Source organism: Lissotriton vulgaris, chromosome 7 (assembly GCF_964263255.1).
Source record: "Lissotriton vulgaris chromosome 7, aLisVul1.2, whole genome shotgun sequence".
NCBI lineage: Eukaryota > Metazoa > Chordata > Amphibia > Caudata > Salamandridae > Lissotriton > Lissotriton vulgaris.
Genome location: NC_141695.1, coordinates 79,276,230 through 79,291,060, shown reverse-complemented (window position 1 = coordinate 79,291,060; position 14,831 = coordinate 79,276,230). Strand labels below are relative to the sequence as shown.

Here is a 14,831-nt window from a genome sequence, read left to right as displayed (position 1 = left end):
AGAAATGGATTTGTTCTCCATATGTGAGAAACGCTCAGAGAACAAACTACTATGACCTTCAACTTCCAATAGAATGACATCAGGAATGTAAATGTCGGGTTCCAATGACACCCTGCTGCATGGCACCCTGGTGGAAGGCGGGATCAAGATAACCGTACCAACCGGCAAGGCGGGTTCAAGAGAACCATACCAACCGGGAAAAGGATATTATATGCTCTTGAATGTTGAAGGTTGTGATCTGGAGTTAATTGTTTTCTGTGGAAATGCCACACAGGGTAGCATGTTGCTCAGTGGGCCATCTGGTGTTCAATCACATGACAGATGTTACTTACCAGGCAAATAGAGAGGCAAATGTGACACTCCATCAATTGCAAGAACATGAAGAAAACTGCAGAGATTCTCTAGCATGCAGGAAAACAGCAGTATGAAATAATAGACCAATTCTACATCTAAGGTTTATCACCAAATCAAGACTGAGAAAATAATTAAGGACTGCTATATTGATCTCAGTAACCATCTACCAAGGCTCTTTGCTTATAACAAAGTGCACATTCCGTTCAGACAGTGTCTCTGACCATTTCTGCACTTTGTGGTGGAACAGACTTATTTTAAATTAATGTTTCTAGCTTTCAGATTGAAATAGACACTGTGTATTTACAGTTTACTATGAGGTGGCAGCAGTGTGTCTTCAGTTACAAGGTATATACATGTATCCAGACCTGGATGACTGACCTCTGGTCAATAACATTATTGATGTCTTTGGGTGGTAGCATGTGTCTGTGATGTCTAAGGACTGAGATGCTGGCTTTAGGAAAGACTATTCTGTTAATGACTTGATCCACTTTCCTTTGAAAGGGTTCTGTTTCAGAGAGGGACCCAAAGCATCAGATTCGAGCAATTCCCTTTGGCAAGAATAATTGCATCTCTATTAAGCCTGATCTTGTGTTACACCTCTCTGATCACAAACCTCCACTTGCATATGAGCATTTGGAAGAATGTGGTGAACTCCAGTGGGCACAGACTTTGACAAAATGTGAAAACAGAATTGTATTGTGGTCTAAAGCATTTCATATTTTAGGCTGATGGATGGACCTTCAGAAACACAATGAATATTTTCTTCAGTGAGCTACTGCAAATTCAAGATACAGTATTTAGGCAAGCTTCCCTTAAAGTTTAGGCAGCAAAACAGAGTTCAAATTCGAAAAAATCTTTAATGCCCATTGGGATCTTTTATTGTTTAATCATACTGATTCTCACTGGTGTCATGTTGGTGCTTCACATAGTGCTTTGAAAGCGTCCGGGACAGAAATCCATCAGTTTAGGTGGAGCAGAAGGGAACAATGTAGATCACTTTTTCTAGGTATGACCAATAGGTTTTAGAGAGAGAGATACGACACAGTGTTCCCCTTGCAATCTATCATTTCCCAGGCTTATGCAACAAGGAAGCAAATGAATTTAGGGAGAACAATTAAGAGCTGAATCTAGATAGTTTGCAAAATCTCTAAAATCTTGACTGAATCTCTTGATGGTCTATTTTCTGAAAAAACAAAACACTATGTCTATGATCATCAGTTTTGAGTGTCTTGGTAAAATATGATTCTTAGGGGCATCATTATATGCCTCCCATCAATTCTGTTTAAGAAGTTCTGGACTTTTGCATCCATGATCCATGATCATTCTCACTTGGAGCAAGGCAGATGTGGTATCCTGGCCTGTTGATGCTTTCTGTCACATTTTAAAAGACTTCCTAGTATACTGTACATGCTATTCAGAAACCAGGGAATACCATTCTTCCACAACTTGAGCTCTCTCCCAGCCTGACTGTTTGGGTCCTGAGGTCCTTCTTCTTGGTCACCTAAGCTTTCCTCAGAAATACATAAAAATGTTAATGGCAATCATACAATATGTAAGCAATTCTTCCTATGATAGAAAAGTAAGGAAGTTCTGCATGTAGTGTCTTTCACATTGTAAATATTCCCTATCATGCCAGAGAGAGGTGGTTGCACTACATGTGTGACTCCTTGCAAAGTAATATCTTCAGCCTTGTTTGATAAGAGATCACTCTTGAGTGATCACCTCCTGTTGTCTGTACTACCTTGAGTCAGGACACCAGCTTTCTCGAGGATATTCATGCTGTACCATCACAACTGTTTCTATCAGCCCATGCACAGCTGTGGCATGAACATTCTAACATAAACACTGAATTTGGTGATAATGATAATGATCACGTCTCTCTGGAAAGTGATTAAGCTTCAGGCAAAGTCAGAGGATCACACTTTTATGCATTATTTATCGAGATAAGATCATTCTTGGGAGTCACTCTTTAATCCTGTCTATGTTAATTTCTCAAATACACATCAATCAATCAATAGCCCTCTCAACCTTTTTTCAAAATTCACAAATGAAAAAGGGTGACCCCTGACCCTGTCTCTGGACCATGCGTCACTACTTTTCAAATCTCAATTTGTACTTCCGAAGTAAACCTAATACCGTCAATCTGATTATAAGCTGCTTTTAAGGAGAATGATTGTGTGATATAAATAAAAAATGAAACAATATTTGTATATGCTCCAACCCTGTTCTTACAACCAGCTCAGCTATAGCGGTCGGAAGAAGACAGATGTATTTATATGCAACGAGTTTGCAGGTAGTAGACTCTCCCCCCAACCTTTGAACCCCAAACCCAAAATGACGGTTCAGTCATACAACTATTGTGATTCATATTTAAATCGCAGATCTCTCGAAGAGGCAATAATGTAAAAAAGTTACTAAATATGTAAACAAAATTGTAAAGTGTAAATCTCTTTCAATTTTTGATGTTATTTTGTTCTGAAATATTGAGAGAAAGAGAGGGAGAGAAAGAGAGAGAGAAAGAGAGAGAGAGGGAGAGCGAGCAAGGATTTAAAATGCTCACAAAAGCAGCAGTGTATTTACTGCAATAAATGTTGAAGTAAGATTTGGTCAACATGTTATATATTTTAAACAAACCTTTGACTCTGGGGTCAGTGGCAATTTATTAATTGTATGGGAATTAGTCTCTGCAAGATTTGCAGCAATTGTTTCTGTTATGAGGCATGTTGCTTAAATCCCCCCAATAATTGTCCAAACATAATGTAGCATAACGTATGGTATTAATACCATTTATTCACAGAACCTGTCTACTAATTTCTGCATAATTTGTCAAATGCAACATAAAGCCAGCAGCCACACATGTATACTGTTCAGGATTCAGGAGGTGCTCGCCATCATTTGTTTAACATTCAATATGGTTTTTTGTGTTGGTGTACCCTATGATAGCAAATGTTCCCTTGCTGTATAGCGGTGGAGTGGTGTGGCTCACTGGTTAGAGACGGCAAACCCGAGAGCAGAAGTCAGCTCGGGACCAGGGTTCAATTCCTGGCGCAGTAGGGTCGTGGACCAGGGTCAGAGGACTCCACAATTCTCGCCTCGGTGCCTACTCTAACCTGGGGTCCCACTCGGCAACTCTGGGCATTAACTTGCCTAATCTCCACAACGGCCCCATCAACGCCGGGGATGCCTGGCTCCACCTTGGGGATTCCCAGTAGGGACCCTCCCACAGGGAAAGCCAGGACGGGTTCCCCAGTGGTATACAGCGCCGGGACGCCCCTTTGCCGGGGCAGCTGTGTGCTTTACAAGTATACAACATTTAACATTTAACATTTAGTGTAGTTAGGCAAAGTTCTGGTGCAATGACTCCCAATTTGTTTTTAGGGTGTTACCTCTCAGCTAGAACCAAATTATGGCAATTGGTAACCTTTTTGCCTTTTTTAGGAGATATCCTAAGGAACCCTCAAGATAGATTTCCATAAGATACCTAATTTTAGTAAAAGTTATTATTATCAAAATATGTAGGAAGGAAACAATGGCAACACTTGTACTTTTATTTTGAAGAAGCATGAAATTCGATGGTTGGAAAAGAAACATCATCTGTGCATAGAATGTGAGACAAGCTTCAATTGCACAGGTTGCATGTCTGAACATTAACAGTGCCTGTAAGAGATATCAGACAGGTGTTCCCATTTAGGGAACCCGCATGCTAACAGGTGTTCCACACCACAGGGTGCATCCTGGGTGATGAGTCCAATCTAGCTTGTGGAAATTCTGGGGCCTTATTTATGAAGGCCTTGCGCCGCCGGTGCGTCACTTTTAACATGGGAAAAAGTGACGCACCGGTGGCGCAAGGCTTTCATAAATGAGGCCCCTGGTATTTCCACATTAAAGAAGCCTTAAATTGATACCACAGATTATGAGGCAGTAGTATGGTTGCTCCATCCTCCTCATTAAAGTTAATCAATGGAAAAGTTGTTTGTGTCCATGCCAAATTACTCAACCTGAAGATTTGTGCACATATTACATGCTCTAGCATTCTGCATATTTCTCCAGGTCACAGTATTGATATCCCTCTAAGACATCTTACAAACTCTCTTATTCCTGTCATGAAAATAGAAGAAACTTACATTAAAATGTAGAATTGCAATATTCTGAGTTGATTCCGTGGTGACCTTTTGTACCAGCGAAATATTTTCAGGTGTCCACGATACCATGTTCAATGCAGCAGGGTTGCTGATAAAAAGTTAAAGAGAGGACAGTTTGGATGTGGAGATTGTGACATATAATTTTGTTTAGTAATTATCCTCCTCCCCCACAATGATGATGCCCACATAAATTAGAGTTAGAGACACTCTTCTAATTAAGGCAAATACCACATCATGAAGATATGGGCAGTCAATAAAAGAATCTGCTTTTCCATGCTTTTGATTTGATTCCCCCTGGAACTGCCCTGGCTATCTATGGTGCTCTTTTGTCAAGGCAGCAGAAGTAAGACAAAGTAAAAAAGCCTATATGAACCATGGCTGGATTCTATTTTTTTTATTACTAGAGCACCTCAACTTCAAACAAGACAGCAAATTTTAAAACAGCAGTGGCACAAGAAGCCATTACTGTGGAACCACAGGTGGTCAATATCCCATGATTTCAAATTCCTGGCATTTTGGTCCACCAATGTGGGTGCGATATCTCTTAATGGAAAACAATCTTACCAACAGGAACTAGAGGAACTTGAGGAGCAGATATGTATTTCAATGAAACACGTCTGGAAACCCCTCTGACACAACCTTATGGCACATGGTTCATAGTCACTGGGCCCAGACAGGCACCATTCTTGATGTTAAGCTGTGTATTCTAGGACTGCAACCAGCTATGTTTACAAGCTTCTACAGCTTGATGGTAATGGTGGAAGTCAATGAGGTTTAAGCTATTATTGAGCTAGTTTCATCTATGATAAGATGGAGCCCATAGGCTCTCTGCTCTGTGAGATCATCGTAGTATGCAAAGGTTGCCAAATCTGCAGTGGCTAATATTATTTGGTTTAAGACTGTCATGCCTTCATTGAATGTCTCCTGGAAGTCATCTTGTCTATCCCTGAATAAATCTGTAATGATTGTTAGAAAGAGCCTCACGGAGTAAAATCTATTTGCTTAAAAGTGCAGTAGTATTAGCGGCTGTCATGGCTACAGTTGAGGTGCCATATATGTTCCTCCTGCAGAATCAAGGGGCATATTATCAAGAACAGCGTTAAAAATTGTCGTCGGTTCAGCGACAGAAAACTGCTGCTAAAGCGGTGATATTGGACTCGATAATATGCCCTTGAAAATTCCAATAGAAGTCCATGTTCTGGTGTGAACATGGGCTTCCATTGGAAGTCTCCAGGGCATATTATCAAGCCCATTATTGCCGCTTTAGCGTCAGATTTCTACCGCTAAACCAGCGATAATTTTAATACCGTTCTTGATAATTTGCCCACTAGTTTATTGCTCTCCTTTTGCTGGTGGTACAGATGAAAATGGAGCTGTAGCATTATGTCTCAAAGTCAGTGGTGCAATTGTAGAATCTGGTTGTGAATCAGATCTTCAGAATAAGTCATCTTGATCCATAGGTTTTTAGTTCTGCAGCAAATGGGAAGAAGCAGCTATGACAGAAGTTGAGCCTAGAAAAAGCTGCCTGTGCTGATTTGAATGGGCCTAGTACCAATAGCAGCATATGTCTCAAATGCAGAATTTGAAAGATCAGAGAAACCAATTATGATAGAGTCAACACTGAAACAGAAAGATTTGCAGCACCCCTTGTTCGCACTACATGAAAGGTATTCTTTTTTTCTACAGAAAATTACAGGATTACCTCAATGATTACCTACATCACATAGGAAATGATAATGTAGGGTTACCTATTTATATTGAAGCCAAAGGTTGATGACAGTGATCCATAATCTGGGTTGCTAGCGCACTCAGCGATCATGTTCCTAGGATAGTAAAACAGGAAACCAAAGCACATCTCATCGGATGTGCTATAACCACCCTGTAGTAAAACAAAATAAAAACATCCAAACTGATTAGTCATGTGCAGCTATCACAGTGCATGGCCACATTAGTAAGCAAACTCATTACCTGCACACAAAGTGATAACATATTGTCTTCAATATTGTAGGTGCATGGTTGTAGACAAGTTTTGCTTCTTGTTCCATGTCTCAAAATTGCAAGGCCTATTTGTCTGTTAACTCCTCTTAAATTGTTTGCATGGCATAAACCATGACCAAAAAGATATTCTGTCCCTCTCACTGATACAAATATGTAGCTGTACCCACTCTTCCTAACATTTTCAGAACTGTTTAGCTATTACCTCTTGAAATTAATTTCAAGGTCATTGGAGGACTATGTGTGGAATTCAAAGCATGTTTCTGCAAAGTGCACATTATCCTTAGAGCCAGGTTTTAGACTTTGTCGGGAAGAGATAAGTCTCTTGGTATGGCATAGGTCTTTCCACCTTGCAGACCTAGAGTCCTCCTGCCACCTAATTTTGAGTTGTCACAACAGCGGGTCTGTCAATGTTGTGAGAGTTTAATGGAATGCTCCATCAAACATGATGGCTAACCGTCAAACCTTTAAAACCTTTTATATTTTTGAAAAAACAAACTTTCAAAGTGAGAGACTGTTAATAAATGAAAAAGCAATGGTCCCCATACAATAGGAGTCATTTCCCGGGTGTGGCGGTCATTTCTTTTTTTTGCACCATCCGTCACCTCTAGGGTTTACTTGGCAGTGACCATTAGCAAAGCGATCCAACACTATCCGCTCTAAATAGGGAGTTAGTGACCATATTGATTAAGTATTGACTAAAGATGGAAGTGCATTAGACCAAATGAAATCAGAGCTAGTTTATGGATGTAAAAATCCAAATGGGTTCACCAGGTGAGTACAGTTATAAGCAAAAATCAAATAGAAGGCAATATTGTTCTTTATATTATGAGCACACCTTCTTTAATCTTCTCTATTCCCAAAAGTTAAAGACTGATGTGCTGGGAAAGACACGCATTAAACATTGTGATTAACAAAATCATGAGAAATTTTGGACATATAATATCTCACTAGAGTATGAGAGTACTATGCTTAATTTCCCTCATCTGTTCTCTGAGGTGCCAACATATTGTAACACACCTTATTAAGTATAACTATACATTACTGTAATTTTTTTTAAATGCTTATTTGAATAAATTAACAATATGGTAAGGGGCCAGGTGAAGGTGGAATTACATAAGTTGTGCGGGATGTTAAGTATTATGAAGAAAGAGATGGAGCATGAATAGAAAGGGTGACAAAAAGAGGGTTAGGCCCTAGCGTTCATCCTAAAGAAAAGGAATAAACAGGAACATTGTAACACTCCTTAGCACACGTATATCATAGTACTGTTGTATATAGGTGTTGCCACCCCTTGAAACAATCACAATACGTAGTTGTTATTAATACATAAATTTGTATTTATTCTTGATCACTGGAAGTTCTCCACACAGCCGACACGTGTTTCGTCGTAACTGGGAGTGTAACCCACAACTTTTTCAAGGCTATTTCCAGATCTGTTCTCTTTTAGTTAGTATGCGGTGTTAATTCCAACCTGCATGGGGGTTCTACGGGGGACTTCTGTTGTATGGTATCCAGTTTATGCTGTCCACAGTGACTTCACATCACAGTTTGTTTTGGCCGGCTTTCGCCCGTCTTATTCAGTCCGTAAAGGCTCCCCGTTAACAATCAGCGTGTCCGCTCCGTGATTGTTTCAAGGGGTGGCAACACCTATTTACAACAGTACTATGATATACGTGTGCTAAGAAGTGTTACAATTTGTTTGAAGCTTATGCTCATGTTTGGAAGGATTAAGTTTTTCCTTCTACCTTATAGCACCTTAAGAAATAACGTTTGGACTAGAATAACTTGTGAGACTCTCTAAGTGGCGCCGGATAACCTATATCAAACCACTGTTTGTGCTTGATAAACAGGAACATTGAATGGTCATAAAGAAAATGTTTGTCATCGGACCTGTTACTCTAAGTCTAGTGGGGCTGGCTGAACAATAAACGCATTACTTCTGGAACGTATAGAAAGGAGAATTCCACCCAGACACCAAACCCTGAAAAGTCGGGAGGGCTTTATTGCAGCATGGTTTCTCCTGCCCTTTCCCTCTAATCTGCTTAGGTGAAATATGTTTAGAGACCCAGGCAAAATGTAATTTTACTGTTCAGGTACTCTCTTTCCATTAGCAGGAAAGTTTATTATAGATCATTATTGTACATGGGAACACACTTGCATACATTCTTTCTGCCAAGCCAATGTAACTGTGTATATTGGCCCAATTGTAGCACCGACGAAAGCTCTAGGGCCTTTAAATGAATTTTCCATGTTAAGAAAATATTTGTTATATTCAATCATTCACCAGAGATTGAGGGCTAGTATTAATTTTTTTTGGTCTGTCACGGTCTAAGATCTTGACGCTGATTTGCTTTTCTTCTTGCATGTACAGCAGGACTTTATCAGTTGATGAAGGAACACATTTATGCAAGTATTGTGTCCAAGCAATTTCAAACTAATGAATGAAAGCATTATTGTCAAAGTAAACTTACATATGTTACACTGGTACGTTTCATGGTGTTGTAGGTGCATTTTGTCTGCAACACATCACCCTGTGAGAGAAAAGAAAGACAATTGATTTGCATTTGTACAATCAGGATTTTCACTTTGCAGTACGCTCTGCACAAATGTGCTCTCTGTGTTGGTATTTATAACATTTCAAACTTTTGGGATAGTCATAGAGAACAAACTGTACATAGCAAAATAAGGTGCACTTGAGCTGAATCGTATGGAATTCAGAATCCTGCATGATTATTTACCCTCCAGTCCTCTCAAGAAATGCTGCAAAAATATAATATAGGCTGACGCAAGAACATCCTTCAACTCTCTGATTCTGTCCATTTATAGACGCCTGAGGAGTGGAAATCTAAACACCACTCTCAAGGTTATCTCTCTCAAATGTCCCTGTGGATTGATTCTCTTCAATAATGAACGGAACATTTCCGATAGAGACAAGAATCCCTATGGACCTATACTTACCTCTATTCCATAATCCCTCCTCAAAACTAACCTCTTGATAGCACCTTCAAGAACAAACAGATTATGATTAGGCCCCTGAAATATGTTATCTCCCCTTCCTGAAACTCCATGACAGCTTTGCCTGTTGGGCTTCGAAATCTTTTTTCACCTAGCTCATTATTGCATGACTCACCCTGACACCTCTTTCCAAGTTCCTCTTCTCTTCCCACTATCAAAAAGAATGTCCCCTCTGCAACCTGCACTCCTCTGTGAACTATTCTTTTTAGTGCTATGGTGGATCTCATAACAAATTAGAAACAGCCTGAGCCACCTACTATGTCCTAATTCATGGTCTCTAACTCTTCTTCTACAACAACACATAGTTTACCACTGTGGAAACTCCCTGCACCAGGCCATTTTCACCTGATATTCATGTTACCTCCTCACATCACTTCTATAGGACATCTTCTCAACTATAACCAGGTCACGTTCTTGATATCTCCTTCCCCTACCAACCACTTCCTTCTCAAATGCCTCCCTCCTCTCTTCACAGTGTGTGTGCAAGTCTGAAAATGATTAGGATAGCTTCACTAATTACCTCAACAGTGTCCCCTAAGTCCACCCTGTCATTTCAGTATATGGTATTCTATATAGCTCTAGGGAAGCATTAAAAGTGTTGGTGTCTTGAGTTACTTTGCATTAGGGAGGTGTTCCATCCTGGCTTATGAATGCACTGTGAAGCGAGACCTAAAACTCTACGTACCAATTATTTTCTAGTTATCTAGGGCACTTAAATAGCATTACAAGGTGCCACTTAAATGTCAAGCTCAGGCAGTTTCTGCCCTGTGAAGGAGGGTCCTGATGTCATCAGAAAAGGACTCATTTATTCTCATAAGGTATCCCTTTCTTAGGAAGCAGGAGAAGAAATGAATTTGTGGGTGTCCAAAAAGAATGCTTGGAATGGAAGAGAGATACTTGGATCCTGACCAACTATTGTTAATGAAATGGATGCCAACAGAGAGGGCTGGGGAGCTTGAAGTGGAGATTTTCCCACAGAAGGAATATAGTCTTCTTCTGAAAAGAGTGGACGAATCAGTTGCCTGAAACTGCTTGATGGCTGTTTTGCAGTCCAGTGCCGGACCAAGGACAAAATTAAATTCACTGTCCTAGAAGGACAATGTGGCACTCCATCAATCATCTGGGAAGAATGAGATCCAAAACATCAGCAGATTTGTCATGGGGTTTTTGGGAATTTTGTCTGGAGAAAAGTATCCCAGTGACTGCATGAATATCTGCTTGGGAGATTGAAAACAATACCGGATTGACAGGCCTAACATTTTTAGGATTTTAGTGTTCGAAGCTGCATTCATCTCTTCTGAAACAAAAATCTATGTTTTGGGGACCCTTCTCGGTTAACCATTTTGCCTTCAGACTGGACCATCTGATTTTCGGATCTTTTAGTTTGAGACCCGATCTAGATGCAACGGCCACAGATGTTTTTCTGCAAGACTGTGTCAAAGAGCAGGGATTCCCTTTTTTTATGATAATCCACCTTTCGAAACAAACAAGATGACAATGGGGCAGATCTAGTTGTGGTGATTCTGATTTGGAGAGCTCAGATATGGTATCCAGATCTGATTGAACTTTCCTAGGAGTTTTCAATCCATATCCATTATTGCCCAGATATTCTTCAGGATCCCTTAAGGAATCCCCATCGCCTAGTGTCATAGGGCACATTACATCTGATGGCTTGGAGGATTACAGGGGGCTATTGAAAGTATCTGACCTTTTGACATAAGCTCAATACCCCCTTTCTAGAGCATGGACAGATGAAACAGTAAAGAGGTATAAAATACCATGGTCCAGATGGTTACATGGGTGTGTGCAAAGGGGTATTAATCCTGGCGGCTGTGATGGGCCAAGAAATGGTGTACAGATTAGCAAACACCTTATGATCTTCTATTTCAGCAGGGCATGTTCCAATTGATGGTAGTCCTGTGGGAGAATAGCCTTTAGTTAGGAACTTACACAAATGTATTTGTCTTTGTCTTCCTCTAAGACTTAGATAATCCTCCCATTGAGATATTCACACCGTCTTAAATCTTGTCCTTCTTGCCAGAGCAAGTAAAACTTGTCTCGAAAGGTGCTTTCAGCCAAGTTAGCACTTCTTCTTTGTTTGGTCTCATGCAGTAAGGTTTTGGTCTGTGAGAGATCTAGACAGAACATGCATGGTATTCACCCCAGATTTCAACATTTTTAGACAAATAAAATTGAGCTTTTATCCAGCATTCAGGAAAATTCCAATATTTTTAGTGGTTCAATGTCTTAAAACGTATGAGAGTATGACAGTAGAACTTCTCCCTGCCGGTGAGAATCATTTACTAATTTCCATACATAAACCACACAAAGCACTTAGGGGCCGATTACAATGTTGTGATTGTAGGAGAGTAGGATCTGCTTAGTATGGTTACCCCCATTTTCTGCTGGTGTTTTCCTGTTTCTCAACTTTAGTCTTGCTGGGCTCTGCTAACCAGGACCCCAGCCTAGCTGCTTCCTCTCTAAATTGATTGCATGTACATTAGGTACATTCCAGATTGGTTACTGGGTTACCCTTGTGAGTCCCTAGTATATGGTACCTTCGTTACTAAGGTCATAGGTAACCCAGAGGCCTACCAGGGACTGAAGCATGTATTATGGAACCCCTAGGAAGCCTTCCAAAATGGCACCACAGGTATGCTACTGCAGTCTGGGTAAGCTGGTGCATGCACCCCTTACTAAGATATAGGCTACCTATATCTACTCTTAATCACTGACACTTATCAGTCCTGAAGGCAGAGTGATTGGTTTTGTGTGTGAGGGTACCCATGCATGAGCAGGACCCCTCTGCAGCTTTCGGAATCTATTTTCTGTAGCTGTTCTGTGATGCAGCCAGACCATATATTCTCAAGTGCATCATAACCTTGGGGTAAATGCTAACTTTGGAATGGCTGCATGGAAACATGTTGTGTTTGGTGTCAAACACTTTGTAATCCTACCCCCCTTCCACCCTTCTAGAGGGAGAAGACATGTGCACACTTACCTGACTGGTAATAGTTTAAAAGAGCACCAGCATCACAAAATAGATGCTGTAGCCACAGACACAAGCCTGACCTCCTGCTGCTGGACAAAACTCTGGCAGGGGAGGCCTGGACAATAGTTTTCTTGTCACAGGGAGGTGGAACCACCTCCCCAGAAAGGCTTTAGTGTATTGGGGCTGGGTGGGTGCATTCAGTGAATGCTTTTCAGACAGTGCTGGGGGCACACTTAGTGTCCCTGTGCATATCTCAGTTCAAACTGGTTGCAGGGGCTCCCAGCCCCTGCTCTCGCTCGAAACTGGACAAAGGGAAAGGGGTGTAACCACCCCCTCCCTGGATCCACCCACAGGTGGGTCAATAGAGTACGTCCAACCCCTAAACTTAGTATAAGTATAGGAGTTGGCCTAACAGCTAGGGCGCTCGACCTCGGACCTGGGGAACCCGGTTCGAGTCTCAGTAATGTCACTAAACCTCCTGTGATTCTGGGCAAATAACTAAATCTCCCCATGCCTAACAAAATGAATGTTGTGTCCTTGTGTAACGTAACTGGTGCTATGTAAAGCGCTCTGATACCCGGTTCAGTTCGGGTCTAGTTTGCGCTATATAAAACGTTGCCAAAAAAAAAAAAAAGGAAGCATCTTGCCCGTCTGCATTTCCAAGGCTCCTGCCGAATCCCAATGGATTTGTGACACAGGACATGGACTTCCAGACATCTCCAAGGCCGGTGCAAGATTCCAGTAAGGCTGAGACCTGCAGCCATCACAAGAGACATGGGACCGGAACTCCTTGACCCCGTGCACATTTGCAAGTGCATCAACTTCCAGAGCTTTCCCAAAATTTTGCATTGGGCTACTCGTAGTCCAAGCCAGAGCACCATTTGCACTGAAGATTGTGAGCCTATACTCCACGAGTGTTCTGTGAGCCAGCTTCTAGCATTTACGCTCGAGGCTCCTTCACGATCCCTGGCCCGACGACTGGTTGGTCCCAATAAAGGTAACTCTTCTATTCCTTTGGATTTCCTGTTTGCTCTAGACATGCCCTGCCGCCCCTCCAAAGGGTGAGTCCCTCTGACTTTGCTGGTCTGAACCAAAGCCAATCTCTGCTTTCTGCATGGGTTGGTAACCAAGGCTTGTTCGGTCCCATCCTGAAATCAACACTGCAGCACTCAACATCCTTCGTGGGACAGCTCAAATCCAGATCCTGGTCATCGTCGACGCCTCCTGCTCCTCATGGCTGAAGAGTCAAGCTTCTTCACCTGCAAGCACCAACATCAGTTGGCATCTTCTCTTCGGCTTCCATGGGTGAGGTAACTCGAGTACTTTGGTGCTCCCGTGGGTATTGACTCTAGAAATGCCTAGTTCTAAAGGGGTTTGCTCCAAGTCCTCTTTTAAGTGTCCTTTCTTTGTAATTTCCCAACCGCGACTTTCCCCATAGAAGTAAAAGGTGATTCACGGCTGTGTTTAAGCACTGCACGCGTCCCCCGTGGGTCCCCTGCGTAACTACCTTGGTGGTTCCTGGTGGCCCCAGTGGTTCTACAGGCTCTAGGCTATGTAGTCACGATTCCTATACCACTTTCTGAGTATATGGTTTGTGAGGCCCCGAGGGCTAAACGTATAATGTGCTAATTTACTGTATTCCAAATACATTTAACTGATGTACTTTTGCATCTAGCCTCATAAAGAGACTAGAGGAGTGTGTTTAGAATAAATACATATATTTTATATATATACCTAGTGTGGTTCTCCTTTCATTTGGTCATTCATGAGATTATAGACCGGTAAAAGAAGCTGCTTTACATTCCTTCAAGACAGCCTGAAGGCTGCTCTCCATAGCTACCACTAGGATAGCTTTCTATAAGGTTGTCTTTAACCTACCATCAATAAGGGGTCGTTTGGACTGGTGGAAGGTGCCCACTAGAATAGTGGACAGCATATGCTAGGCCAACTTCTCACAGCGATACCAACACCAACATGCTGTTGGTGCCGGTGCCACTGGCATCTATATCCCTGGTCAGATCGCAGCATTACGATGTGGTCGGTTGTACCCCATTGCCCCAGGGATGACCAAAATTTTCTGACCTGCTCGGCGGTCGGGCGGATCCCATTCACCACAATGGAGGCAGTGCCTTTTGAGGCACCACTGTGGTTGATTATGATCCTCCTTTCCGCTAGCCATTTCACTTCAATTCTTCTGACGTGAAAAGGCTTGCGCAAAGGATTTTACTGTGCCGCCTAGCAGGGCCCCTGTCCCCTGTGGCCCTCCAGTATGGTACCCCCTTAAACATCCCTGCATCATGTGACAGGCACCACATGGTGCTTGCCACAGA

At 41.8% G+C, this 14,831-nt stretch overlaps 1 protein-coding gene across 1 annotated transcript in view; it reads right to left on the bottom strand.

Annotated features, from left to right (window-relative positions):
* LOC147700821 (putative DBH-like monooxygenase protein 2) overlaps nucleotides 1-14,831 on the bottom strand; it is a 151,174-nt gene that overhangs the window by 18,022 nt on the left and 118,321 nt on the right. The window contains exons 10-12 of the mRNA XM_086929740.1: nucleotides 8,966-9,025; nucleotides 6,245-6,375; nucleotides 4,479-4,584 (exon numbers count right to left, since the gene is read on the bottom strand). Coding sequence (XP_086785866.1) covers nucleotides 4,479-4,584; nucleotides 6,245-6,375; nucleotides 8,966-9,025 — 297 coding nt within the window. The remainder of the gene's footprint in view (nucleotides 1-4,478; nucleotides 4,585-6,244; nucleotides 6,376-8,965; nucleotides 9,026-14,831) is intronic.